Source organism: Trachypithecus francoisi, unplaced genomic scaffold (assembly GCF_009764315.1).
Source record: "Trachypithecus francoisi isolate TF-2019V2 unplaced genomic scaffold, Tfra_2.0 Lachesis_group3, whole genome shotgun sequence".
Classification (NCBI taxonomy): Eukaryota; Metazoa; Chordata; class Mammalia; order Primates; family Cercopithecidae; genus Trachypithecus; species Trachypithecus francoisi.
Genome location: NW_022681468.1, coordinates 115057720 through 115080105, shown reverse-complemented (window position 1 = coordinate 115080105; position 22386 = coordinate 115057720). Strand labels below are relative to the sequence as shown.

Here is a 22386-nt window from a genome sequence, read left to right as displayed (position 1 = left end):
TCTGTAAAGTGGGGAATAATTATAACTACCTCCCGGATCTGAATTGTTGTTGTTTGTTTTTTCTTTTTTCTTTTTTTGGAGGTGGTGAGGCAGAGTTTATCAAACATGTTATCTCGCTAAATCTTCCCAATTACTCAAAGAGGAAAATTACTCTATTTCCTGCTTTTTACAGATGAGCTAACAGGTTCAGAGAGGTTAAATAACTTGCCCAAGGCCACACAGGAGGTAAATAGTGGAGCTAGGATTTAAATTTGTGTTATGTGGCCTCCAAAATTAATGCTCCGAGTCACTTTGTGAGCACAAGCGTGAACACCCCCGCCCTTCTGGGTAGGCCAGAATTCCCAAGATGGCGTGCAGCACCTGGTCAGGGTTCTGGAAGGAGCACCTAGAGAGCTGGGTTGGGCCGGAGCTACTCCAGGCTTGGGGGTTGAGGGCAGGGCTCCACAGGCAGATGGCAGTACAGGGTGCAGGACATACCTGGTAAATGGCCGTCCCTGTCAGTGTGGCTGAAAGCACCAGCTTCAGCGGAAGACGGAATCCTGTAGTCCTCAAAGGAAGGAGTGTGGTGAACAGCACCCCTCAGGCCCGGGAGCCCTCCTCCCTCCCAAGGGTCCCAGGAAAACAGCCAGCAGGACCCTGAATGACCAAGGCCAGGCCAGGGTCTTCCCCCTGTCCCAAGCTGGTAGTTGTCCCTGTTGACGATAAGGATTCCAGGGAGCAGGAGCCAGTCCTCCACTGAAGCTATTCCGTGCAAGGTAAGGTAACACCCCCTGTCACGCTCGGCCTCAGCTCCCAATCCCATACCTGGCTGTGGAGTGTAGATGCAGTGTCTCAAGCAGACCCGGGCCCAGGACAGGAAGCCATGCTTGGAGGTGTGGGAGCTGCAGAAAGACCCAAGCAGGTGTGGGGTCCTCAGTGGAAGCCCCTTCCCTGAGGGCCAGCCCCAGAGGCTGGTCATTCTGCCCCTCTGCCCCTGCCATGCTGTCCAGTGCCAGCTTCCCAAGCACGGCTTCTAACCAGCCTGATCCACTGGCCCACAGAGGGTGTGTCGGAGACCCCACCTGCTTCCCAGCTTCTTCCTACAAAGGAGGTTCCTCAGATATTCCTCAGAGTAGCTGCTCTGCAGCCCCTGTGGAGACAGACAATTGAACAAGCAGATGAGACCTGCCTCGACCCATTCGTGGGTCCCTGGCTCAGGGAACTAGAGTGTTCACCAAGCAGGTGCTCCATAAAAACCTCTTGGCCATGGCTGTGGTGGTGAGTGCGGAGGGGGCTGACTTGTGGGTTTGAGATCCATGCACTCCAAAGCTTCCCTTTTCTCTCTCACAAATACAAGGCCAGTTTCCTGTCAAAGAACCATCAACGCCAGGAAGTTCTTCCTAAGATCTGTCTCCAACTCTCACCTGCTTTGCTCAGTCACATCTCATCACTGTTTCTTCCCACCCCTAGCCCTCTGGCCTCTGCCAGCTGAAACTGGGGCAAAGGGAAGCTGTGTCCCACGGGCACATCCCAGGCCAGGACACAGGAGGGGTCATTCCAGGTCAGACCCCCTCAGGCTTCTCCTCCTGCTACTACGCAAGGGAGATCACAAGGGTGACCAGATTTGTCTAAGCCACATTCCAGGCCTTAAGCTGCCTGTGAAGTGGCAGAGGTCCATGGGAAGATGGGGCGAGCCCCTGCCCTGAATCACTGGGAGAACATAGGCGATTGTCACTTGTTGCCATGACAACCCTGGGATCCAGGGCAGGAGTGGGTCAGCTCAAAGCTGATGGGGGTCCTTTGAGACTTAAACCTCTTTGACCAAAGTCCAAAGAGGATTTTGCACCTCTCAAGCCTGGGAGGAAATGCTGGCAATGAAGAGAGGGGTGGGGTGGTGGAAACCCTGGAAGGGAAGGTAAAGGGGCATGCCTCGGGCACCACGTGGCCCTGGGGGGCCGCTCCCTCTTCAGAGCCAGCTGTAAACAGGAGGGGACACGGGCTTCCTCGAGGAGTGTGAGCCTCGGCAGGGCAGGAGCTACAAGTGTTCAGAACTCCCTGCCTGCCACATGGGAGCCGAGCTTGGAGTCTGTGGGCCTTCTTGGACCAGAGAAGCCCAAAATGGACCCAGAGCTCTCCACCCTGCCTAGGGATCTCACTCATTCTCTGGATTCAGTCTGACCTTGCCGAGTTAACACCCAGTCCCAGCCCCTCTGCTGAGCTTCACACTTTGAGCAACACACACTTAGGACCAAACGTTGTCCCGGGAGCACCTGCTCCTCCCTCCACCTTCCCTGGGCCAGCAGCTGGCATCACCATCTACCTGCTGGCTGCCCAGGTGCCTCCTCAAGCCTTTCCTTCCCCTGCCCTGTCTGAGGAGAAGCCAAGCCCTTTGGCCTCTATGTCCTAAGCCTTTCTCCTAAGTCTGTCCTTCTTTCCCCTTGGAGGGCCTCTGCAGAGCTTTCCTCTTCCTCCTCTCTCACCAGAAAGATGTACTGGACCCCCCTGCACCCGCAGTCCCAACACCCGCTGCACGTTTCACATTGCACTGTAGGTATTTGGTGCTGCATCTGTCTCCCCCACCACACTGGGAGCTCCTGGAGGTCAGACACAAGTCCCTCAGCTCCAAGTCCACAGCACTGAGCCCAGGGCCTGACATGGTAAGTCCTTAGAAGGCTTTTCAATAAGATCGAAGTATCTTCTAAGAATTCTCTTACCATGAGGCATTCATCCATCCATCCTTCCTTCCATACATCTTTCCTTTGACCCATCCACCCATCCATTCATCCATTCATCCATCTAATCAAAACTTCAAAAATATTTGCTGAGTATCTATTAAGGGCTAAGGCCTACCCAGTGCTGCAAATACAGCGAACAAAACAGACAGAAAACCATCTCTTCCCCTTTACTCATGCTCTTTCCTGTGCCTACAATGTCTGCTCCTTATTCTCTCCTCACTCTAGATCTCCCTGTCCTTCAGGCCCTTGCTAAAGTCTACCTCCTCTAGGAAGCCCTCCCAGCCGTCCCCTTTATCTGAAATTATTCAACCACATTCAACCTAGAGTTGATTCATAATGCAATTCTGCCCTGGGTGCTTCCTTAATCATCTCAGTATGTGCAGAACTCGGATTAGGCACAAGGCTCCAGGCTGTCTCTCCAGCCAGATCTCAGTGTTTCACAGACAGAGCTATGACTCTCCTGGCTTCTGACTCAGTTCTGCTTTGTTAAGTCCCTACTATTCATACAGCCCAGTGCCGCGGGTATCCTGGGTGCCAGTCAAGGGCCAGCCCAGCCTTTGCCTGGGGAGGGAGGACTAAGCAGTCTCAGCAAACATTTTCTGAGCATCTGTTCTGTGCTGGGCCCTACATTAAGCACGGCCATGTATCTGGGACCACAGATATGGGGGAATAGGGCTGTCTTGGGTGCTGAGGAAAACCTTACCCCAGGCCTGCCCCTTTACCTTGGAGCCTGCTCCTGTCCTACGACTGAAGCTTCTCACCAGCTGCACAGGGTACCAAAGGCTCAGGAATCCGAGGCCCAGCAAGAGAGGCAGGGAGGCCAGCAGGGAATAGTACTTGTAGATCTGGACAGACAAACACCCAGACAGACTACCTTCCACCTTCTTCCCCCAGCCAAGAACCAGAATCCATTGCCCTTCCCACCTCACACTGGGCCCTGAGGATGGTCTGGGGGGCCATGGGAAGGCTTCAGCTCCATGGTTCCCAAACCGCCACCCAGCGCAAACCTGCCCACTTCCCCTTCTTGAGCCCTGCAGAGATGCTCACCCCTCCCCCAGGCTCCTGGACCCCCACAGACCTGAGAGGAGCCAAGAGGAGGAGATAACTTGATTCCCTCCTGCCCACCACACCCACCTCAACCAGGGCTGGAATAAGCCCTGGAAAGAACACCTCTTTCTGTTTCTGTGTTCCCGGAGCATTAGGAACAGTTCTGAAAATCACACGAAAGCCTGACTTTGCCTACATATAGTTTTCAACCTAAGCATCAGCAAAGTCTATGCCCTACTTCCCAGGGCTGAGGACTTCCTGGGGGTGGGCCTTTTGTATACTCATTTATTTATTTGTTGGTTCAATATACTTTTATTGAGAGCTTAATATGTGCCACGTTCTAGGTGGTAAAAAAGAGCCACCAAGTCCCCCCTCTCAAAGCAACCTCTAAGTCTTCACCTCCACCCTGAGGGACTGGTGTTATCAGCTCCAGGGACGGATGCAGAAACAGTCTCAGAAAGGTGGCACTGTTTCCCCAAGGCACTTGGTACCACCTGGCATCACTTTGTTTGTGTATCGTATCTCCCCTACTGAAATGACGGCTCTTGGGAGGCTAGGGACTGTGTTTGTCTTGTTCACAGCTGTAGTCCGGTGCCTGGAAATGTCCCTGGTACAGAGTAGGTGCTTCAAATATGTTGTTGAATGAATGGGTGAGCGAATGAATGAAGTGGTGAAGCTGGATTCACACTCAGGTTGTCTGGCTCTAAAGCCTGTACCATCACTCTTTGGGTTCTAGACTGGACAGCTTCACAGCTCCAGCCAGCAGCCAGTGAGCAAGGTCCTGAGGTTCTGGAATTCTCCTCTTGTCCCTCTAAGACCATCCCTGACTTCACACTTGCCGGCCTCCATCACGCTTCACTTCCATTCCCTCTCCAGCCTGACCAAAGGGAAGCTGGGGAATCACTAACACAGGCGTTGGGGGAGGGGGGCCATTTCAGGCTTTCTCTTCCACCTACTCTGCCCACTTTCCCTTCTCTGCCCCATCCTAGACTTAAAGCTCCTGAGAGCTGGGCCCAGCCGCCTTGTTCCCTGCCTCTCCCACAGAGCAGTCAAGCTTGGAAGGGACATGTGTTTGAAGGCATGGAATCCCATGCACAATGGAAGGCTGCAGGGCGGCCCGTCATAGAACCAGAGCTCAAAGGAGGCACTGTGGCTTGAGTAGGTTGCTCTGCATGCCCCTCTGCCCTAGGCCATTGTGGTCAGCGGTTACCTTGGGTGCCTGGGGACACTCTGCCCTCTGCCAGACCTGGACACCAAGGTGGGCCCAGGACAGTGTGCTGCCGAGCAAGTGTGCAGCTCTGTGGCCAGCTGTGGCACAGGCGGCCAGAGGGTAGTAGAGGGCAGCGTAATAGAACAGTCCCAGCATCTTCCAGGCCCCTGGAAGGTGAAACAAGCAGAGAGACCCATGCTGGAAGAGCAGACATGAGGCCGGTGGTGAGCCCACCCAGGCCTCTCTCCTGTCTCCAGCTTCCAAGCCCTTCAGCACGTTCAGCAGTCAAGAGCCCTAGGTTCAAATCCAGGCTCTAACTAGTCTCAACTCTGATCTTGGGCAAGTTACCTCTTGGAGCCTCAGTTTTTCCACCTGTAAAATGGAAATAATCACAGTATATTAGCAAGGGGAAAATGAGAAGGTATATATATGACGCTTAGCATGGTGCCTGAGTAAATACTCAATTTAAGATACTACTTCCCTGGCTCTCAGTTCCTCCACTGCAAAATGGGGCTAATATGCATACTTTGTGGCGTCATTGTAAAGACTGGATGGTCTGAAGAGGTCATGTCTCAGGATAGTAGCCCATCTCATTGACAGCTATTCCTGTTACCCTCATCTCCTTGAGCTCCGCTTAAAACTCCGAGACCCCACCCTATTCCCATCCCATCACACCAACCTCAGGGCCTGGGGGGCAGTGGGTACCTTGGCTAGGTGCTGAGGCAAGAGTCAGGAACGGCAATGGGTCCTCGTCGGGGAGCAGCAAACACAGGGAGCTGAAGAGGACCATGAAGACAGCAGCAGGCACTGCCTGGGGCCTGTCCCCAGCCAAGAAATCCACAGGGCTAGCACAGAGGCAAGGACAGGGCAGGAAGGAGTTACTCAGCCCCTGCACCCCCATTACCTCCAGGCTGTATTCCATAAATCAAGGAGGTAGAGTCAGTCCCACTTTCTAGATGGGGGAATAAGATCCCTTTATTCATTCATTCCATAGATATTTGTGGAGTGCCTCTTATCTACCAAGCTCTGGGTCCTGTGCCAAAGGGACTTGGGACATACATACAGTGGGAAGAAGCTCTAAGACTGCTCCCTCCGCCCACCCTGGAAGCTCCAGGAAGCAGCCACCTCCACACTAATTGGTCTGTCTGAGCTGGCAAACCTTCAGAGAACTCAGCGAGTCACAACATCCTTGTACAACGGCCGCCGCCCTGGGCTGGGTGTGGACTCGAGGCAGAGGGCAGACAGCGGGCATAGCTGTCCCAGGCATCACCCCACTGGGCTCAGGGCAAGCCACTCAGACCCTCGGCTTCTGCACTGCAGCTTGCATTCACGCTCTGAGAGGTTCATTCTCCCTCAAGCACTGCCCCAGCTAGGGCAAGCTCTTTCTGGGGCCAACCGGAGACCCCAGGCTCATTCCCTACAAAACCAGCACAGCAAGACCAGCCTCGGTGCACAGTCTGGGTTTGGGATGTGAAGCTGTCTATACCACCCATCACCTGCCCGAACCCTCTGGTCTCTCGCGCACCAGCCTGCCCAGCCCCATCTCCTCAGGGTCATGCCTGTCCAGGCGGGCACTGGGGTCACAGGGCTGAAGGAGATAGGAGAAGAAAGTTCCAGCTATAGGGGCTAGAGGTCAGTCCCCGTAAATCTGCCTTCAAGCATTAGGGTCCAGATGATACCCTCAGGGAAGACGAGGGTCAAGATGGCATTGGGATGGTCACGTCAATCCACATATGGAGGGCTGCCTGAGAAGGTACACTCTGAAGCTAGGTCATGTCAGGCTTGTCACCCTAGGGTCTGGGTTGGAGTCCTTTCTCCCAGGTGGGCTTGTGCAAGTTCCTCCCCCTTCCTCTGGGGGTCCTGACTAAACCTGGAGACCTGGGTGGGCGTGAGGAAAGCCCCAGGCTAAGGGAGGTAGGGATGTCATTGAAGCCAGAGCTACCTTTTAGGTACCTAACAAATCACCCACCCTCCCAGAGTGACCCTGTCAGCTGGGCCCCCTGAGTGGGGGTGCCTAGACATGGCACCAACCTGGGCAGGCCGGGCCTGCCGCGCACACAGTCAGGCCAGAGCTGGCGGCGCCTCACCAGCACGGCCAGGAGCAGCAGCACAAGGATCTAAAAGGAGAACGCAGAAGAGGGCTTGGGGTGCCCAGGCCTCCCCTGAGGGTCTGAGTTTGAGGGCTTGGACTCAGGCCCCGGGATACCCCCTACCTGCCCAGTGCACACTCCTGTGGCATCTCGGGGACTGGTCAAGGGGTGACAGACATCTGGGAGGTTGGACTTGCATCCTGGTTTGGGCCCCCAGGCTGGGAGAACTCCCAGATAGCTCCCCCTACCCAGGATCTCCCAGGGCCCCCATTCACCAGCCCCACCGGGAACACGGGTCCCACTGGCCAGGCTGGCAGTAGCTTTTGCAAGCCAGGTTCAACTTGGGTTTGACTCACTGACAGCGAGGCCAGGCAGGCGTGGTACAGGCCGGGTGGTACGCTGGTGTGGCAGGAGGGCACTTCCCTACAGAGCAAAGGAAGGCTGGCTCAGGCCTGCGACAGTGTGCAGATGGGTCGGGGGTTCAAGACTGTTCACACTGAGGCTTTACTCGCTACCTCCCTCAACCCTCTGATCCCTCCTACACAAGCCTTCCCAGTCCCACCTTCTCAGGGTCATTCTGGGGCCCCCCTGTTCCTGTGATGTGCCGGCCCCATGCCAGGCTCTGGGGTTATAAGACTAAAGGAGATGGGAAGCTCCCAGGGACAGCAGAGTGGACCGGCTCAGCTTGATCACTTATCCTTTTTTTTTTTCTTTTTTTTTTTTTTGAGACAGGGTCTTCCTGGGTCACCCAAGCTGGACTGCAGTGGCGATCTCGGCTCACTGCAGCCTCAGCCTCCTGGGCTCAAACGATCCTCCCACCTCAGCCTCCTGAGTAGCTGAGACCACAGGTGTGCACTACCATGCATGGCATTTTTTTTTTTCTGTATTTTTAGTAGAGACAGGGCCTCATCATATCACCCAGGCTGGTCTTGGATTCCTGAGATCAAGCAATCCTCATGCCTCAGCCTCCCAAAGTGCTGGGATTACAGGTGTGAGCCACTGTGCCTGGCTGAGCACTTATTCTTGCTCACCCAGATGCTTCCTGTCCTTTAAGGCTTCCCCTCTCCAGGAAGCCCCCCTGACTGCTCCTGGTCTCACAGACCTCTTCTCAGAACTGTGGTTGAGCACACTACCTGGGTCTAGCAGTCAAGAGTTTGGCCCTATGATTTGCCCTCTACTCACTGCCATCTGAGGTTGGTCTGTGACTAAAATGATCTCCCCTGGTCTGTCTCTTTTCCTGCTTCCCTCTCAACGAGAGCCTCTGTGGACAGCCATGCAGGTTGGCCAATGCAAAAAGATGCTCAGCCAAGGGAATGAGCAGGCCACCCTGCTCACCAAACCCAGCACCCGCTGAACTGAATGCACCTAACTGGGGATCCCTTTCTCTAATTCCACAGAAGCTCTCTATGGCCTGGCAATGGTCCTGCACTCACCCTGGCTGAGCACAGAGGTAGACCCACAGTGGAGATAGGAGTCACTGAGGACAATGAAACCCTCCACTTCCCCAGCAGAATCATGTGGTGGAGAAAGGGAGTGAGGCAGGAGTCCTGAGCTCAGGGCTGCCCCTGGCCCTGGGAGATTAGGCAGGACTGGGTCCCTGGGGAGCGGTAGAGCTAAGGGTTTTCCCAGCTTGGGCATGGGAGAGCCAGAGGGAGGATGGCAGCATGGGTGAGACCAGTGCGGTCTGGTGGGCGAGGGCCTGAGATGGAGCCTGGGCTGCGGCCAGTCCCTGCTTGCCCAGAGGGCTCAGCCTCCCGCCAGCACACTCTCCACTGTATGAAAAGAGGCATCAAGGCCGCATTATCCAGGGGAGCACAGATCCCTGGGACCCTCTGCTGGGTCAGCTTGGTCTGTCCTGCTCACTTTCTCTCAGGAAATCCCAGCGGTTGAGCGGTAGGAAAGAAACCAGCCACTTGGTGGACAGGCAGAGTAAGTCAGCTCTGGACAGCTTCTTGGCCAGGAGATCAGCCTCTTCCCAAAGTAGAACTGGGGTCCTGAGTAGCTGCCATGCAGGGAGCAGGTTTCCACCGTTGGTGCTCCAGTCTCAGGCTCCCCACCTCCACCTCCAAGGCCTCTCATTCCAGTGTACAGGGCAGCCCTCCCTCTCAGCCTGCATCTCCCTGCATGACTAGGTCCTGCTCCACCTGTATACCTGGGCCCAGCAGGGACTTGGAAAACTGTCCCTGGAGTAGTTTGACCATTTTCCTATGGACCTTACCCCAAACCACTCCCACCCCCAGAAACGCCCTCCAGGGCCCTGCTTGGGGGAGCCTCTGGCCCTTTCTGTATCACCTAAGGTCCCCATCTGACCTCTCAGCTCAGTGTGAGGGGTCAGATGGGGATCTCAAGTGGCACAGAAATGAGCAAATGTTTGGCTGGTGGCTTGTGGCCCCATGTTTTGTGCCATGGGACAGACAGGATGGCACAGACATAAAGACCTTGGAGAGGGTGGCGAGCTTGATCCTGGGACAGGCACAGCAGGTGCTGAAGGATGCAGAGGAGGGAGAACTTTGGGCCAAAGGAGGTGGCATCTGATTGGAGTTTAAAAGATGGTTACTGGCCGGGCGCAGTGGCTCACACCTGTAATCCCAGCACTTTGGGAGACCGAGGCAGGCAGATCACCCAAGGTCAAGAGTTCGAGACCAGCCTGGCCAACATGGTGAAGCCCCGTCCCCACTAAAAATACAAAAAAATTAGCTGAGCGTGGTGGTGTGCACCTGTAATCCCAGCTACTCGGGAGGATGAGGCAGAAGAATCCCTTGAAATGGGGAGCGGAGCTTGCAGTGAGCCAAGATCGCGCCACTGCACTCCAGCCTGGGCAACAAGAGCGAGACTCCATCTCAAAAAATAAATAAATAAAAGATGGTTGACATCTCTTTAGGCAAAGAAGGGGAAAAGGCAGCTCCAGGTGGAGGGAAGTGCATGAGGAAGCAGAGGGACAGGCAACAGGCAGCGTGGCTGGGGCTGGTCAAGGCCTCTAGTTTGATTGCAGCCCAGAGGTGAGGTAAGATGAGGTTACAGCAAGCATGGGAGGTCCTGGGAAGCCACTGAGGATGTTTGAGCCATTGAATGTTCTGGATTTTAGGAAATTTCTGTGGCTGACTCCACTGCCATCAGTGTTCATCCACCCCAACTCTAGCCTGAGAGTGCGGGGGCACTGGGCACTCCAGAGCTCTTCAAAGTTCTGAAGCAACATGTCCCCAGGGTGTCTGACTCACAGACAGAGGTGAACCCAAGTTCATCTCCTCGGGATTCCCCGAGCTCCCAATTTTCTGCCCCCACTTCAGGGGAAGGGGGATGGCAGGCAGCTTAATTGTTTGGCTAAGTAAGTAGATTCAAACAAATCTCTTTATTCTGACAGGTGCCATGCCCTGCAGTGGGAGAAAGGAGCTGAATCTTCTAGATGTCACCCACATGAGGGACTGGACTCCCCATCACCTAGTGCCTGACATACACACAACTTTATTCTGAGACCATGCTACAGCTACAGGCACCTGGCTCGCGGCCAGTATCCGGGCCCTGAGGCTCCCAAGGCCACAGCTTCAGATTAGAGCCTTCACCTAGGTCAGAAACCATCCTCCTGGGTTCCTGGGCCTCTCCTCATTCTGGTCCTTCGCAGCCCACACATACACAGTAGGACATGTAGAGCCCACAGGCTCTCGGTCAATCAGGCAAGAAGAGTGGGGAGCACGCCCTTGCTGATTGCGGGCTATTTTCCAGGTGGTCAGAACCCTGAGTCCTCCAAACAACAGCTCCTTCCCCGAGGCCTGGGCGGAGCCTCTGTCCCTCCTGGATGACCCAAGCCCAGCCAGGCCGCAGCCCCAGCCCCTGGGGAGGCACGCAAGGATTTTTCCTTCTCAAGTTTCAGGTTTTGATGGAGAACAGATGTGCACACATCTGGCTCGGCAACCCCCAGCCTCACCTTTCTACTTCTCCAAACCCTCAGACAGAGCAGGGAGGTAGGGGATGGGGCCAGGCCTGGGAACTACAAGGGAGAACTGGCTCTGGGTCCTACACAGGCAAGGCATCCTGGCAGGAGGTGGGGGACACAGAAGGGGTCCAGCTCCTCCACCATGGCGCCCAGACTAAACCCCAGTAGAATGGACCCAGGCAAAGCAGCTGTGGCCGGGTTCTCAGGCCACCCAGGGGCGGGCTGCCTCCCTGCTCCCATCCTCGCCTGGGCTGGCCTCAGCACTCTTGCTGAAGGGAATAGGCTCTCCTCATCCTCTGAGACCATCCAAAGACAACAAAGGTGCCTGTTTGCTCAGTGACTTCTCCCCAGGCTTTCTCCCTTTGGTTCTCTGCCTTCACCGAATCCCCCAGCCTGCCCAGAGAACCTGACACTTTGGAAACACCACACCCAAATGCTCACCACAGAGACCAATAACCCCTTGAAGACAGGTCTGCTTGCCTCAACTGCTCCCAGCAGCTTCCCCATCCTGGCTATGGGCCAGAATCACCCAGGGAGCCATCCTTGCGGATCTGAATCTGCAAAGAACACTAAAGGAATCTGTATTTTTAACACATCACACAGGTGCTTAGGTATCTTTACAGCAGGGTGAGGGGTCTTGTTCTCATGTAGCAGAAGCAGAGACTGAATGAACCCCAGAGAGGCTGTGACTTGCCCAAGGTCTCACAGCAAATGAGTGGCAAAGCCAGACCTAGCAGCCCCTGACCAGGAGCTGCTCCCCGGCCAATTGCAGCCTCTGCCATCACCCCATTCTGATGGCCGACAGAGTGAGGTTGGGGGGTTCCACACTTACCCCTCTGGCTGGAGCTCCTCGCCGCCCTGGGGCTCATCGATGTACCAGCTGCCATAGGAGTAGTCCTCTGTGGCCCCGGGGGAGGTCTGGTTCCCTGCTGGCTGGGACGACATTCTCCGGCCCTTCTTCTTTGACCCCAGGCGAGAGAAAAAAAAGCCACTACGGATGTGAAAAGAGGCTTAAAAGAGAGAGAGAAAAAAAAAAAAGAAAGATGGAAAACCCAAACAAAGAAACATTTCTCTTTAATCCTGAAGGTTACTTTCTTACTTTTAGCTCTCTGGGAAAAGCCCGTCTGGGACTGAGGGCCTGAGCAAGCTGGCACAGGAGGAGGACAGGGCCTCTCGTGTCCCCTCCTCCCTTCCCGCCCATCGCACCGGTCCTGCAGAGATAGCTGTCCCCTTGGGGCCCCGGGGCTCCTGCTGGCGCATCTGTCTGTCTGACCAACCACCAGCAGGCGTTTGTTCAAAGGACCATTTTCAAAGAAGGCTTGTCCAGTCCGAGCTGCCTAGAGAGACGCCCCTTCCTTCCCCCTTCCCAAGCCCACCTAGACAGACCCACAGACACACCAGAAGGGAGGCCCAGGGAGGAAGGAGTTGCAGAGATGAAAGGGTAGGCAGGCCACAGCCAGCTCCGCACTGCCTGCCTGGGCCCTCCCAGCTGGGCTCCCTTCCCCTCCCCCAGCCTCAGCCTGCCCCTTTCTGGCCCCTTTGGGCCTCGGTGATGGAAACACACCATAATCCTTGACAAAGCCCCCCTCCTGGGGGAGGAGGCCCCAGCACCATTGGCGGCCTGAGCGCTGCAAGGGTGTGGCCAGGAGCCACCCCCACCCCCGCACCTGACTTCACACACATACCTGCCTTCAGCGCCTGCCCCAGAGCTCCCACGCCCCTGCCCGCCACATCTGCAGTGCCCCACACAGACAGGAGACCAGCATTGCAGCAACGACCGAGGGAGACCAACTGCTGGGGCTGGGCTGGGGCGGAGGCAGGGAAGGGGAATCTGTCCGTTCCCTCTCCTAGGGTTTCCATGAAGGAGGCAACATGTGTCCACTGGTAAACCCTTTTTGTTCCTACAACTTGATTTCACAAGGAGATAACTCACCCCCACAAGGCGGAAATTAGCTCTTTAAACACAAACCAGACCCACGGGTAGGCAAGAGGAGCCCCGCCTGCCTTCTGCTCCTCCTGGAGTGAGGTTGAGGGTGAGCAAGGCAAGGTCTGGGCCAGGGAGGAGGGCTCCTCCTCATTCTCCCTCCCCAGGAGCAGGACCCGTGCCCCAGCCTGAAGGGAGGGGCAAGAGGCAGAAGAAGGTAGAAAGCAGTTCTCAGGCCACAGTCCCTGGTGGAGGCTTAGGCCTCTGAAACTGTGAGGGTCTCTGTCCTTCCAATACCCTACAAGGGCCTTGGGCTTTAACCCTATCAGCTAAGACAGTCATTCAACAGCTTTTTTAAAAAGACATTATTCATTTAGTCTTTTAACTTAAATGTATTGAACACCCACTATGTGCCAGCACTGTTCTGAGCCCTGAGGCAGGAGACATTAGAGTTCACGGGGAACACGGCCAGATAACTAAATCCCCTCCGAAGTCTGAGGGTTACAAAGGGAAGCACAGGCTGAGCTGGCCTGTACCATGGGAAACCAAATTTAGTCCAAGAGTATTTGGGAGTAGGGGGAGATTCTGAAGAAAATAACCTTTCCGTGGTGATCTGAAGGGCAGAGAAGAGTCAGCTGAGCAGAGGGTGGCAGGCTCAGGATGGGGATGGGGGTGGGAGGAAGTGTGATCCCCACAGGGGAAACAGCAAGGGTGAAGTCTCAGAGTAAACAGGGCTTGAAATCCTGGAGGAGGCTGTCATTCAAATTCCCAAGCCCACAGGGCAGGATTAGGGGCTGAGCACCCTGCTAGCCTGAGTTCCTCCCCACTCTTTCCAAATGGCCCTTCTTGCAGGAAGAGGGTTCTGTTGCTCTCCACCATCCCACAGAGATATCAGCGCCTGCAGACTCAGGGCTGAACCCGAGCTTTATTTGATGTAATGCAGGAACCCACACTGGCCCTTCTGATCCCAGGGATGCGGGAAACTTGCCTTCCAGGCGCCGGTGTGAGCTTCTGGAGGGCGGGACTCTATCCCTGCCTTCCCTCCTCCTGCCTTCCCCTGATGCACAGCGCCTGGCCCTTGGGTAAGAAGGACTTTAGAAACTGAGCTTGGCAAAGCCATTGCTTGTTCTGGCGGTCAGTATTCATTAGTGGGCCTGTCCTACACAGGCTGCTGCTGTGCCCTGAGGTTCACCAGCTGGGCTTCCCAGAGCCCCCGTGCCCACACCAGAGCCCAGCAAGCCCTTCCCTGCTCAGGGGTCTCAGACTCTTACCTTAGGGAACAACCGACTCCCATCTGATTTTAAATCCATCTCCAACCATTGGAGTCCAGTTCCAGACAGGGAGCCCACTCCCTCTACAAGGCAGCGATGTCTGGGGTTAGACATCCTTGCCTATCAGAAAGCATGCCCTTTGGCCAGGTGTGGTGGCTTACACTTGTAATCCTAGCACTTTGGGAGGCCGAGGTGTGTGGATCACCTGAGGTCAGGAGTTGGAGACCCAGCCTGGCCAACATGGCAAAACCCCGTCTCTACTAAAAATACAAAAAATTAGCCGGGCGTACTGGTATGCGCCTGTAATCCCAGCTACTAGGAAGGCTGAGGTAGGAGAATGGCTTGAACCCGGGGTGGGGGGGTGGTGCTGAGGGTGCAGTGAGCCGAGATCGTGCCATTGCACTCCAGCCTGGACAAAAGAGGGAAACTCCATCTCAAAAAAAAAAAAAAGAAAGAAAGAAACCATCCTCTTCCTTGGAGGAAGCCTAACTCTGCCTTCCCCAGGCTGGTTTGGCAGTGAGCAAGATGAGTCAAGCCCTGTACCAAATGGAACCTGATGTATGGTAGGGCTTGAGGGACACGACACGAGAGGGGAAGGTGAAGTGGGGGAAGAGAAGAGAGACAGACGGGAGTTGGCTGTTTGAGATGAGGTGGTCAGGGAAGGCCTCACTGGGAAGGTGGTATGTCGCTGATACCTGAGGGGAGAGAGGGAGGTACCAGTTGGGGACTGGGGTCATCTGTTCTGCGTTGATCTAAAGGAAAGCCTGACTCTGGGTAACTTATAGGGAAAGGGGGTTTATGTGGCTCACAGTTCTGCAGGCTGTGCAGGAAGCAGCACGGCACCAGCATCGGCTTCTGGGGAGGGCCTCAGGAAACCTACAATCATGATGGAAGGTGAAGGGGGGTCAGGCAGGACACTTGGCGAGAGAGGGAGCAGGAGAGATGCCAGGCACTTACCAATAGCCAGCTCTCACATGAACTGATAGAGCAAGAACTCCCTCATTACCGCAGGGAGGGCACCAAGCCATTCAGGAGGGATTCTCCACAGTGACCCAAACACCACACACCAGACTCCACTTCCAACATTGGGGGTCACTTTCAACGTGAGATTTGGAGGAGACACACATCCAAACCATATCAGGCACTGAGGAAAGGCAATCAGGTTGCCTGAAGGAGCCTCCATCCACCCAGGGGCTGCAGTCAGGCTGGCAGAAAGGGACCCCAGCCGAGCCCAGGCACAGTCCCTTCCCCGCCCCCCACGGAGAACCCAGTGCCAACAATGCCACCTCCCTCCTCATGGGGAGACACAGAGCACAGAGGCCACCAAAGGAGGCCTTAAGCAGAGGGGAGGAAATGGTGAGCTTCGTCCTTTTCACCTGGCGTGGGCCTAGCAGGCAGAGGGCAGCCTTGTGCCCGGTACTTTGGCCAGGGCAGAGCTGGAAGGTCCAGAGGTAAGGGCCAGGTTTCTGCATGGCAGTGGAGAACGCCTGGTTGGGGAGGCCACCTAGCTGGATTTGAACCCTGGGACTGGCTATGTGGCCTTGAGTGAGTCTTTTCCCTTCTATGGGTCTCACTGGCCTCTATCAAATCCAGCCTGGAGATTCTCCAGTTGTGAACTCTCCCCTCAAGGCACCCCTCCCTGCACGCCAGTAACCAGTTGTAACAAGAAGCTCACAGAGAGTGGTTGTGACTTCCTAGGTGAACCCATTGCTTCCCACCTGCCCCCTCCTGGCCCACAGCTGCCCTGCCCAGTCTGGTGGGGGCAGAGGGGTAGGCTGAGTTGAAGATCCATGGATAGCAGGTAGCCGTGTGGCTCAAGCTGCAAAGTGAGCCCACTTCTTGAGCCCAAGGTACCTCCTCAGCTTGGGGCTAGAATCGCTTGGAGCTCCCATCTGCAAAATGGGAGGCTTGGCTCTGAGCTATTAGGAAAGATGCTACCTGGGCAGATGGCAGGAGGCAAAAAGTGTTAGGAAGAGAAGGATGGTAATGATGTGCCCCTGAAGAATTTCTCCAAAAGCCTGGGCAGCAGAGTCAAGGGCCTGCCCTCTGGAGCTGGCTTTAAAGGGGCACTGATACCCAGGAAGGTCCAGCCCTGCCCTCAGGAGAGGGCAGGCTGGAGAGCAAAAGTGCTCAAAAGACAGAACTGCCAAAGACTGAGGAGCAGGGAGGGAAAGGAGGAGATGGCTTGTGCAGTTTTGCAGGCTCCCTGGAGGAGGGGGCCTGGAGCAGGGAACTGAAGCCATGGAAGATCTGGAATGATAGCAAGAATGAATTTACACGTGTCTCAGGAGTGCCAAGAAGGGAAGTCTGAGAGACAAGGAGAGAGCAGCATGGGGGTCAGGGCAGGGCTGCCTTGCTGTGGCCAGCATGAGCCCACGTGGGCACTCAGATGAGGCTGATGCCAGTATCCAACGAGCAGCTCAAGCCAGCAGGACTCCCAGCTGGGCACAGATTGGCAGGTGGCTAAGCCCTGCTCAATATGAGAGGAGGTCCTAAAAAGCTTCTGGACTCTGAGCCAATGAAGGCCATCTGCCATTTGGGCTTGGCACAGAGCTGCTACGCCCCTCGGGTTGGAGCTGGCCCATGAAGGCCTTGGGACAGGGCTTCCTTCCTCTCATGTTTTTGTTCAAGTTGATTAAACCTGAGGAATTTTTGCATCCAGGAACAGAGGCCCACGTGCATGCCTTCGGCAGCCTGTGATTATCAAATCCTCAAAGGGCAAAGTGCTAAGCTTAGAAGAAGCTAACAGCAGGCCAGAAGGAATGGGGAAGGCCAGCAGCATCCCCAGAACCTCAGAAACATCCCCTCAAGGACTCCCAGATCTGCCAGAGCACCTCCAGAATCTCAGCAACATTCCTGAGTTTCAGTAATGCCGTAAGAACCCCTCCAACCTCAGTATTGCCCCGAAGAACCCCCAGACCTTCAGTAACACATGAGAACCACTACAACACCTCAGGACACTCAAACTCCGGCAAATCAACCACAGATTGGAACAAGATGTTCAAAAGCCTGTGAGCATTTGCAGAAAGCCTGGAGACCCCTGTTGCTCTCCACCCTCCCATCTCTGAGTCCTACAGCAAACCCAACAGTTCTACAACACTCAAACCTCAGGAACACCCCCAACTCCCACAGCACAGAAGACAATGCCCAAGAAAGGGGCTTCAGTCCAGGAGCTGGGGGATGGCCCCTGTGCTTACCTGTGCAGCCCAGTCCCCTTGAGAGTCCATGAATAAGCAGCCAAGAAAGTCAACCTCATGCAGGCCCGTGAGCTCAGAGTGTGCCCTCAGTGGCGCAGCACACTCACACACACATCCTACAGCCCTTCGCACACACACGTGCTTAATTCTGGCACCAGACCAAGTCTGCCTCCACCCAGTGGGCTGGAAAGCAGTGTCGTTGGCTGCCGTGCTCACGGCGGGAAGAGTATGGATGGCTGTCCACCTCCTGTCTGTCTACGTCCTACCTCCCCTGCCATGTGGGAGGGTCAGAAGCACCAGCTGATGTGCCCTTCCTGCAATTCTCATGTCCCCCTCACCAACAGCATCATCATAACATAAAGGATTTAGAACAGGCTCTCGTATGAAGGTGGACACTGGTGAGGAGGAGGAGGAGGGTAGCCGGCTGTTCCAGGAGAGCAGCATATTCTTTCCGTCTCAGAGAGCTAGGCTAGTACTGACCTGGAGGAGGGAAGGCAGATTTCAGCTCAGGACAAAGGTAGCCTTCGTACTCTAACAGAGTAGTGAGGGCCCCATCAAGGGAGGCAATCAAGAAGAGGCTGTTAATATCAATATGCAACAGAGGGTTTCCTGCCTTCAGAGGACTAGACACAAGGCCATGAAGATTCCCCAGCTATAAGAGCCCCACATTCTCTGTTCCCACCACGTTTCTCCCTGGAGTGGTGTCACCATGGTGTGTCCTTGAGATGGAGGCTTTGTGCTGCCCTCCTTCTTCACTGAGGACATTGACTGCTGGGCAGATTCCCTGACTTCTCTCTCCTTGTTCCGCTGCTGACCACAGGACAGGGCTCTCCACCAACCTCTTGCTCACAGGCGGTCAGATCCAACTCAGACAGGACTCTGTGAATGTCTCACTGCCTTTTGGAGCCCCTCAGTGTCCCCTGAGGGCAGCCCTCCCCAAGTCTCCGGCATTATTCATCAGAATTGCTCCAGCCCGTGACTCTGCTCACTTCCTGCCCCTAGGCCCTGATTCCTGCTCACTCCCCATCCCTCACCCCATGCACCTTCTCCCTGTTTCCTGACCTGTTCCAATCCCATCTGGCCTCCCAGGCTTGGCTCCAGCCTACCTCCAACCAGGTGCTCTCCTGACCTCTCCTTTCCTCGTCTCTTTCCTTTCCTTTATTGATCACTCCCGGAAACTTGTCCCTCCAGGCAAGCAGGATGCTCTCAACACAGGGCCTCCTCCTCTGAGCCCGGCTCCAGCTAGGCTGGGATCCTAGAGGGGTGGCTGGTTGTGTGGTCTCGGCAGTTGGCCCTGAGCAGTGGCCCCAGCACCTGCTTTAAAAGGTGCTTGATCTGCTCCTCCCAGAAGACAGCTCCCTGCTTCCCCAGTCTGGCTCTGCCCCTCCTCCTGCCCTCACAGACCTCCTGCCCCTGATTCCAGGATCAGAGGAGCCCACCCCACCCCCATCTCCAGCTCAGGCGCAGAGCAGGGGCTGGGGCCCCACACAACACACAGGGCAGCTTGTCTCCAGCAGTAGAGCCTCTCCACACCCCCAAACCATTTGCTCGAAACTTGATCTCCTTGGCCCTCAGGCTTCTCAGTGGAGAAGCCTGCACAGGGCTTTGATGGCTGAGTTTCCCCAGATGTGGCCTTAGAGAAGCTGAGGAACCCCCTACTTACACCCATTTGTCCCCATCTCTCACTCCCAGGGGGCCACTGCCTGATGAATTGCTGGAGGGGAACCACCAGCTCAGCTTTTAATAACCGGATCCGCATCCTGCTGCCCAGCTGGGCTGAGGGCCCTGACCATGCTAAGGGGAGTCATCACGGGGCTTCAGGGATGGAATCCCAGATATGATCTATTCCTGGGGGAAGTGAAAAAGGCCCCCTCGGAGATTTCTCTTCTATTTCTCACTCCTCACAGACAGGCTGGCGTTCTGGAGTCCTGCTCTTTGCCCCAAGTACATGCCTGCAACCTCCAAGGCTGCAGGACAGTCAACTGCATCGCCCCTCACCTGAGCACAGGCTCACCCTGCCCTCCTTCCCCTTCCTAGAGGGGGCATCCTGCAGGGATACAGACAAGACTGGGGAAGGAAATGGCGCTCAGAGGGTGCTCTAACTGAGTGCTGCGGCAAGCAGGGCAGGGAGGGAGTAGATAAAGTCCGGGCCAAGAAGCAGGGCCCTAAATTCTCAGGAGAAGGGCCCTGGACAGGCGGTCTCTTCTTCCTTGAAGGAGAAAGGGAGTGCTACCTATAAAAATGTGGGACCACAGGCTTTTGTATGTAAGATTGGCTTCCAATGATAGTGAAAGACCCTGGAAGAGAGGACTAATAAGGGGGATGATGCCAGAGCCAGGCCTGCCCAGTGGGAGGCAGGGAGAGAGGGAGAGAGAGCAGCTCAAGCCGAGACAGGGAAGCAGCCAGCCAGCTTGGATCTGATCACCATCTTGTCCATGGAGAAAAGGATTTTTAGTTCCAAAGGGTTAAACCCACATAAAGAGAAAATTAACCTTTGGCACACTTTTAGGAATCCATTCCCAAGGAATGCCTGTGTGCATGTATATGGAGACAAAATTCCCAAGGCCGTTTGTAATGGCAAAAATAATTGGCAACAACCCCAATATCCATCCATAAATGCTGATAAATTGACACGCTGAAGTACTATTTTGCTGTTAAAAAGAATGAGGTAATTCTCTGTGGACTGACGTGGCAGAACCTCCAAGACATATCGCCAAGTAACAGTAACCAAGAAAGCAAGTTGCTGAACAATACATAAATCGTGATCTCATTTTATGCTTCTTTAACTAGGTAGACATATGTGTATGTATGTGTGTATACATAAAAAGTGAATCTGGCAGACACACAGCAAACTGTTCACAGTGGTCACACTTGGGGGAGGGATGAATTTTGGAGAATGAAGGAGGATTTTTCACTTGTTTGAAATGTATATTTTAAAACTCATATTGCATGTGTAATTCTTTTTAAATAAGCCTGCTATGAGTAAGGATCTGTGAAGGCATCACTGAGCTGTGTGAAACTGATTCCGTCCCCAGCGCAGTATTGCACATTTCCCAGTCTCCCTTGAAGCTAGATGTAGCCCTTAGGCTAAGTATTGGCCAGTGACTTGGACAAAGAGTGTTGTGCGTAATTCCCAGGTTGTGTTCTTAAAAAGAGAGGTGTTTTCTTTACCCCTCCTCCTTCTAGCTGGCTGAAAAACAGTTGTGATAGCTGGATCTCAGGCAGCCATCTTGGACTACGAGATAGAAGCCATGAGTTAAGTAGAATAGATCAGTAAGTTAGCGGCAAAGACAGAGCCTTAGCTAAGGCCAGGTTATAAGGCTGAAGGAGACTCCTGCTGTACCCCAGACTCCATCACATCCAAAAGAAACTTAAGCCCAGAGAGGCCACATGATGCGCCAGGGTCAGTGACTGACCTAGGGAAAGTTTTACCAGAGATTCCCCACCACCACTACCACACACACACGCACACACACATACCCCTCACTGCTTTTCCTCAAGAACATTCCTTCCTAGAGCTTGGACTCTGTTTCACTATATGGTTGGAGGTCTCCTGGGATTGAGGGAAGGCCCCCAGTGTTGATTAAGCCAAATGGCAAGATTGGGACACACCTCTCAATACTCTGTCAGATAACACAGCAGAACCCCTGCCCACTGGTGGGTCTGCCTGTCAATATCTGCTCCTGGCTTCTTTCTTTCTCTCTTTCTTTTTCTTTTCTTTCTTTTTTTTTTTTTTTGAGACGGAGTTTCACTCTTATTGCCCAGGCTGAAGTGCAATGGCGCTATCGCGGCCCACTGCAACCTCTGCCTCCCAGGTTCAAGCGATTCTCCTGCTCCAGCCTCCTGAGTAGCTGGGATTACAGGCATGCACCACCGTGCCCAGTTAAATTTTTTTGTATTTTTAGTAGAGACGAGGTTTCTCCATGTTGGTCAGGCTAGTCTCGAACTCCTGACCTCAGGTCATCTGCCCACCTCAGCCTCCCAAAGTGCTGGGATTACAAGCGTAAGCCACAGTGCTCGGCCCCTTTCTCTCTTTTTATGTTTGTCCTCCTGTCTGCCTTTCTGCCCCTGTCCATCAGTCTCTGCCTGTCCCTCATATGCCACTCTCTGTTTCACCCACTCTGTGTCTGACTCAATCTCCCTCCTTTCCTTCTGTCTCTCTCTACTTTCCTTCTGTCTCTCCTTCTCCTTCTTTCTCTGTCTAACTCTGTGTTTCTATCACTCTCTCTGTTGTTTCCTTTTGGTTTCTCTCTCCTGCTCTTTGTTTTGCTCCCCATTCCCCAGTCTGGCTGTGAAGTTTGCATCTCTCCTCTTAAAGGTTTTAGGCAGTACATTTTCTAAGCTAGCCCAGGCCATGCCTAAATCTCTGATCTTGGGCCTTGTCTTGTGCTGACTCCATGCTGCCCCTGCCATCTCCTGCCCTCTTTCCCACCTTACCTGCTCTGTCTGTCCCCAGTGCTGCAGGATGAGTGGTGCTGGTCTCAGGATCCACAGTCTTCAGGGCCCTGGGCTTAGACACCGTCTCAGGGGTTTGTGCCTTCAGAGCCTGGTGGAGCAGCCAAGCAACTGGGCACATGAAGACAAAGGTCAGTGCTGCTGAGCAGTAAGGCTACCCTCTCCCTCCCGCCAGACCAGGAACTTTAGCCCCTCCAAGGCAAGGCTGGCAGAGGGGGGCTGTCAGGGCAAGCGCAGGGATCACTGATGCTGCCCTAGCTCCCCTCCTCCAGCTCCTCCTCAGCTGGAGGTCAGAGCAAAAGGACTTGAGGGATGGCCCAAGACTCTCCTGACAGTGCTTGGTGCTGGAGCCTGCAGCAGGAGGCCAAGAGAGGAAAGATGTGTTATCCGATGGCACTGGCGTGACAGACAGGATCACAGTTACTACTCATGACAGAAAGCTTCAAAGTAGCCAGGCCCCTCGGTGGAAGGAAGAGACTAGGCTTCTAATTTTGTCTTTACTACTTACTGGCTGAGTGACCACAAATGCAGCCTGTTGGAACTCAGA

At 54.7% G+C, this 22386-nt stretch overlaps 1 protein-coding gene across 3 annotated transcripts in view; it reads right to left on the bottom strand.

Annotated features, from left to right (window-relative positions):
• Positions 1-22169, bottom strand: part of STRA6 (signaling receptor and transporter of retinol STRA6) — a 33078-nt gene extending 10909 nt beyond the window's left edge. Inside the window, exons 1-11 of one of the 3 annotated variants that reach the window (XM_033189397.1) lie at positions 21822-22169; positions 11825-12002; positions 7418-7484; positions 7003-7088; positions 5677-5816; positions 5320-5343; positions 4972-5138; positions 3437-3559; positions 1062-1129; positions 805-881; positions 478-539 (exon numbers count right to left, since the gene is read on the bottom strand). In XM_033189397.1, coding sequence (XP_033045288.1) covers positions 478-539; positions 805-881; positions 1062-1129; positions 3437-3559; positions 4972-5138; positions 5320-5343; positions 5677-5816; positions 7003-7088; positions 7418-7484; positions 11825-12002; positions 21822-21960 — 1131 coding nt within the window. In that variant the 5' untranslated portion in view covers positions 21961-22169. Of the gene's footprint in view, positions 1-477; positions 540-804; positions 882-1061; positions 1130-3436; positions 3560-4971; positions 5139-5319; positions 5344-5676; positions 5817-7002; positions 7089-7417; positions 7485-11824; positions 12003-18490; positions 18668-21821 lie in introns of those variants that run through there. The other 2 variants (XM_033189399.1, XM_033189398.1) reach the window with 2 other exon arrangements.
• Positions 22170-22386: the final 217 nt, after the last annotated feature.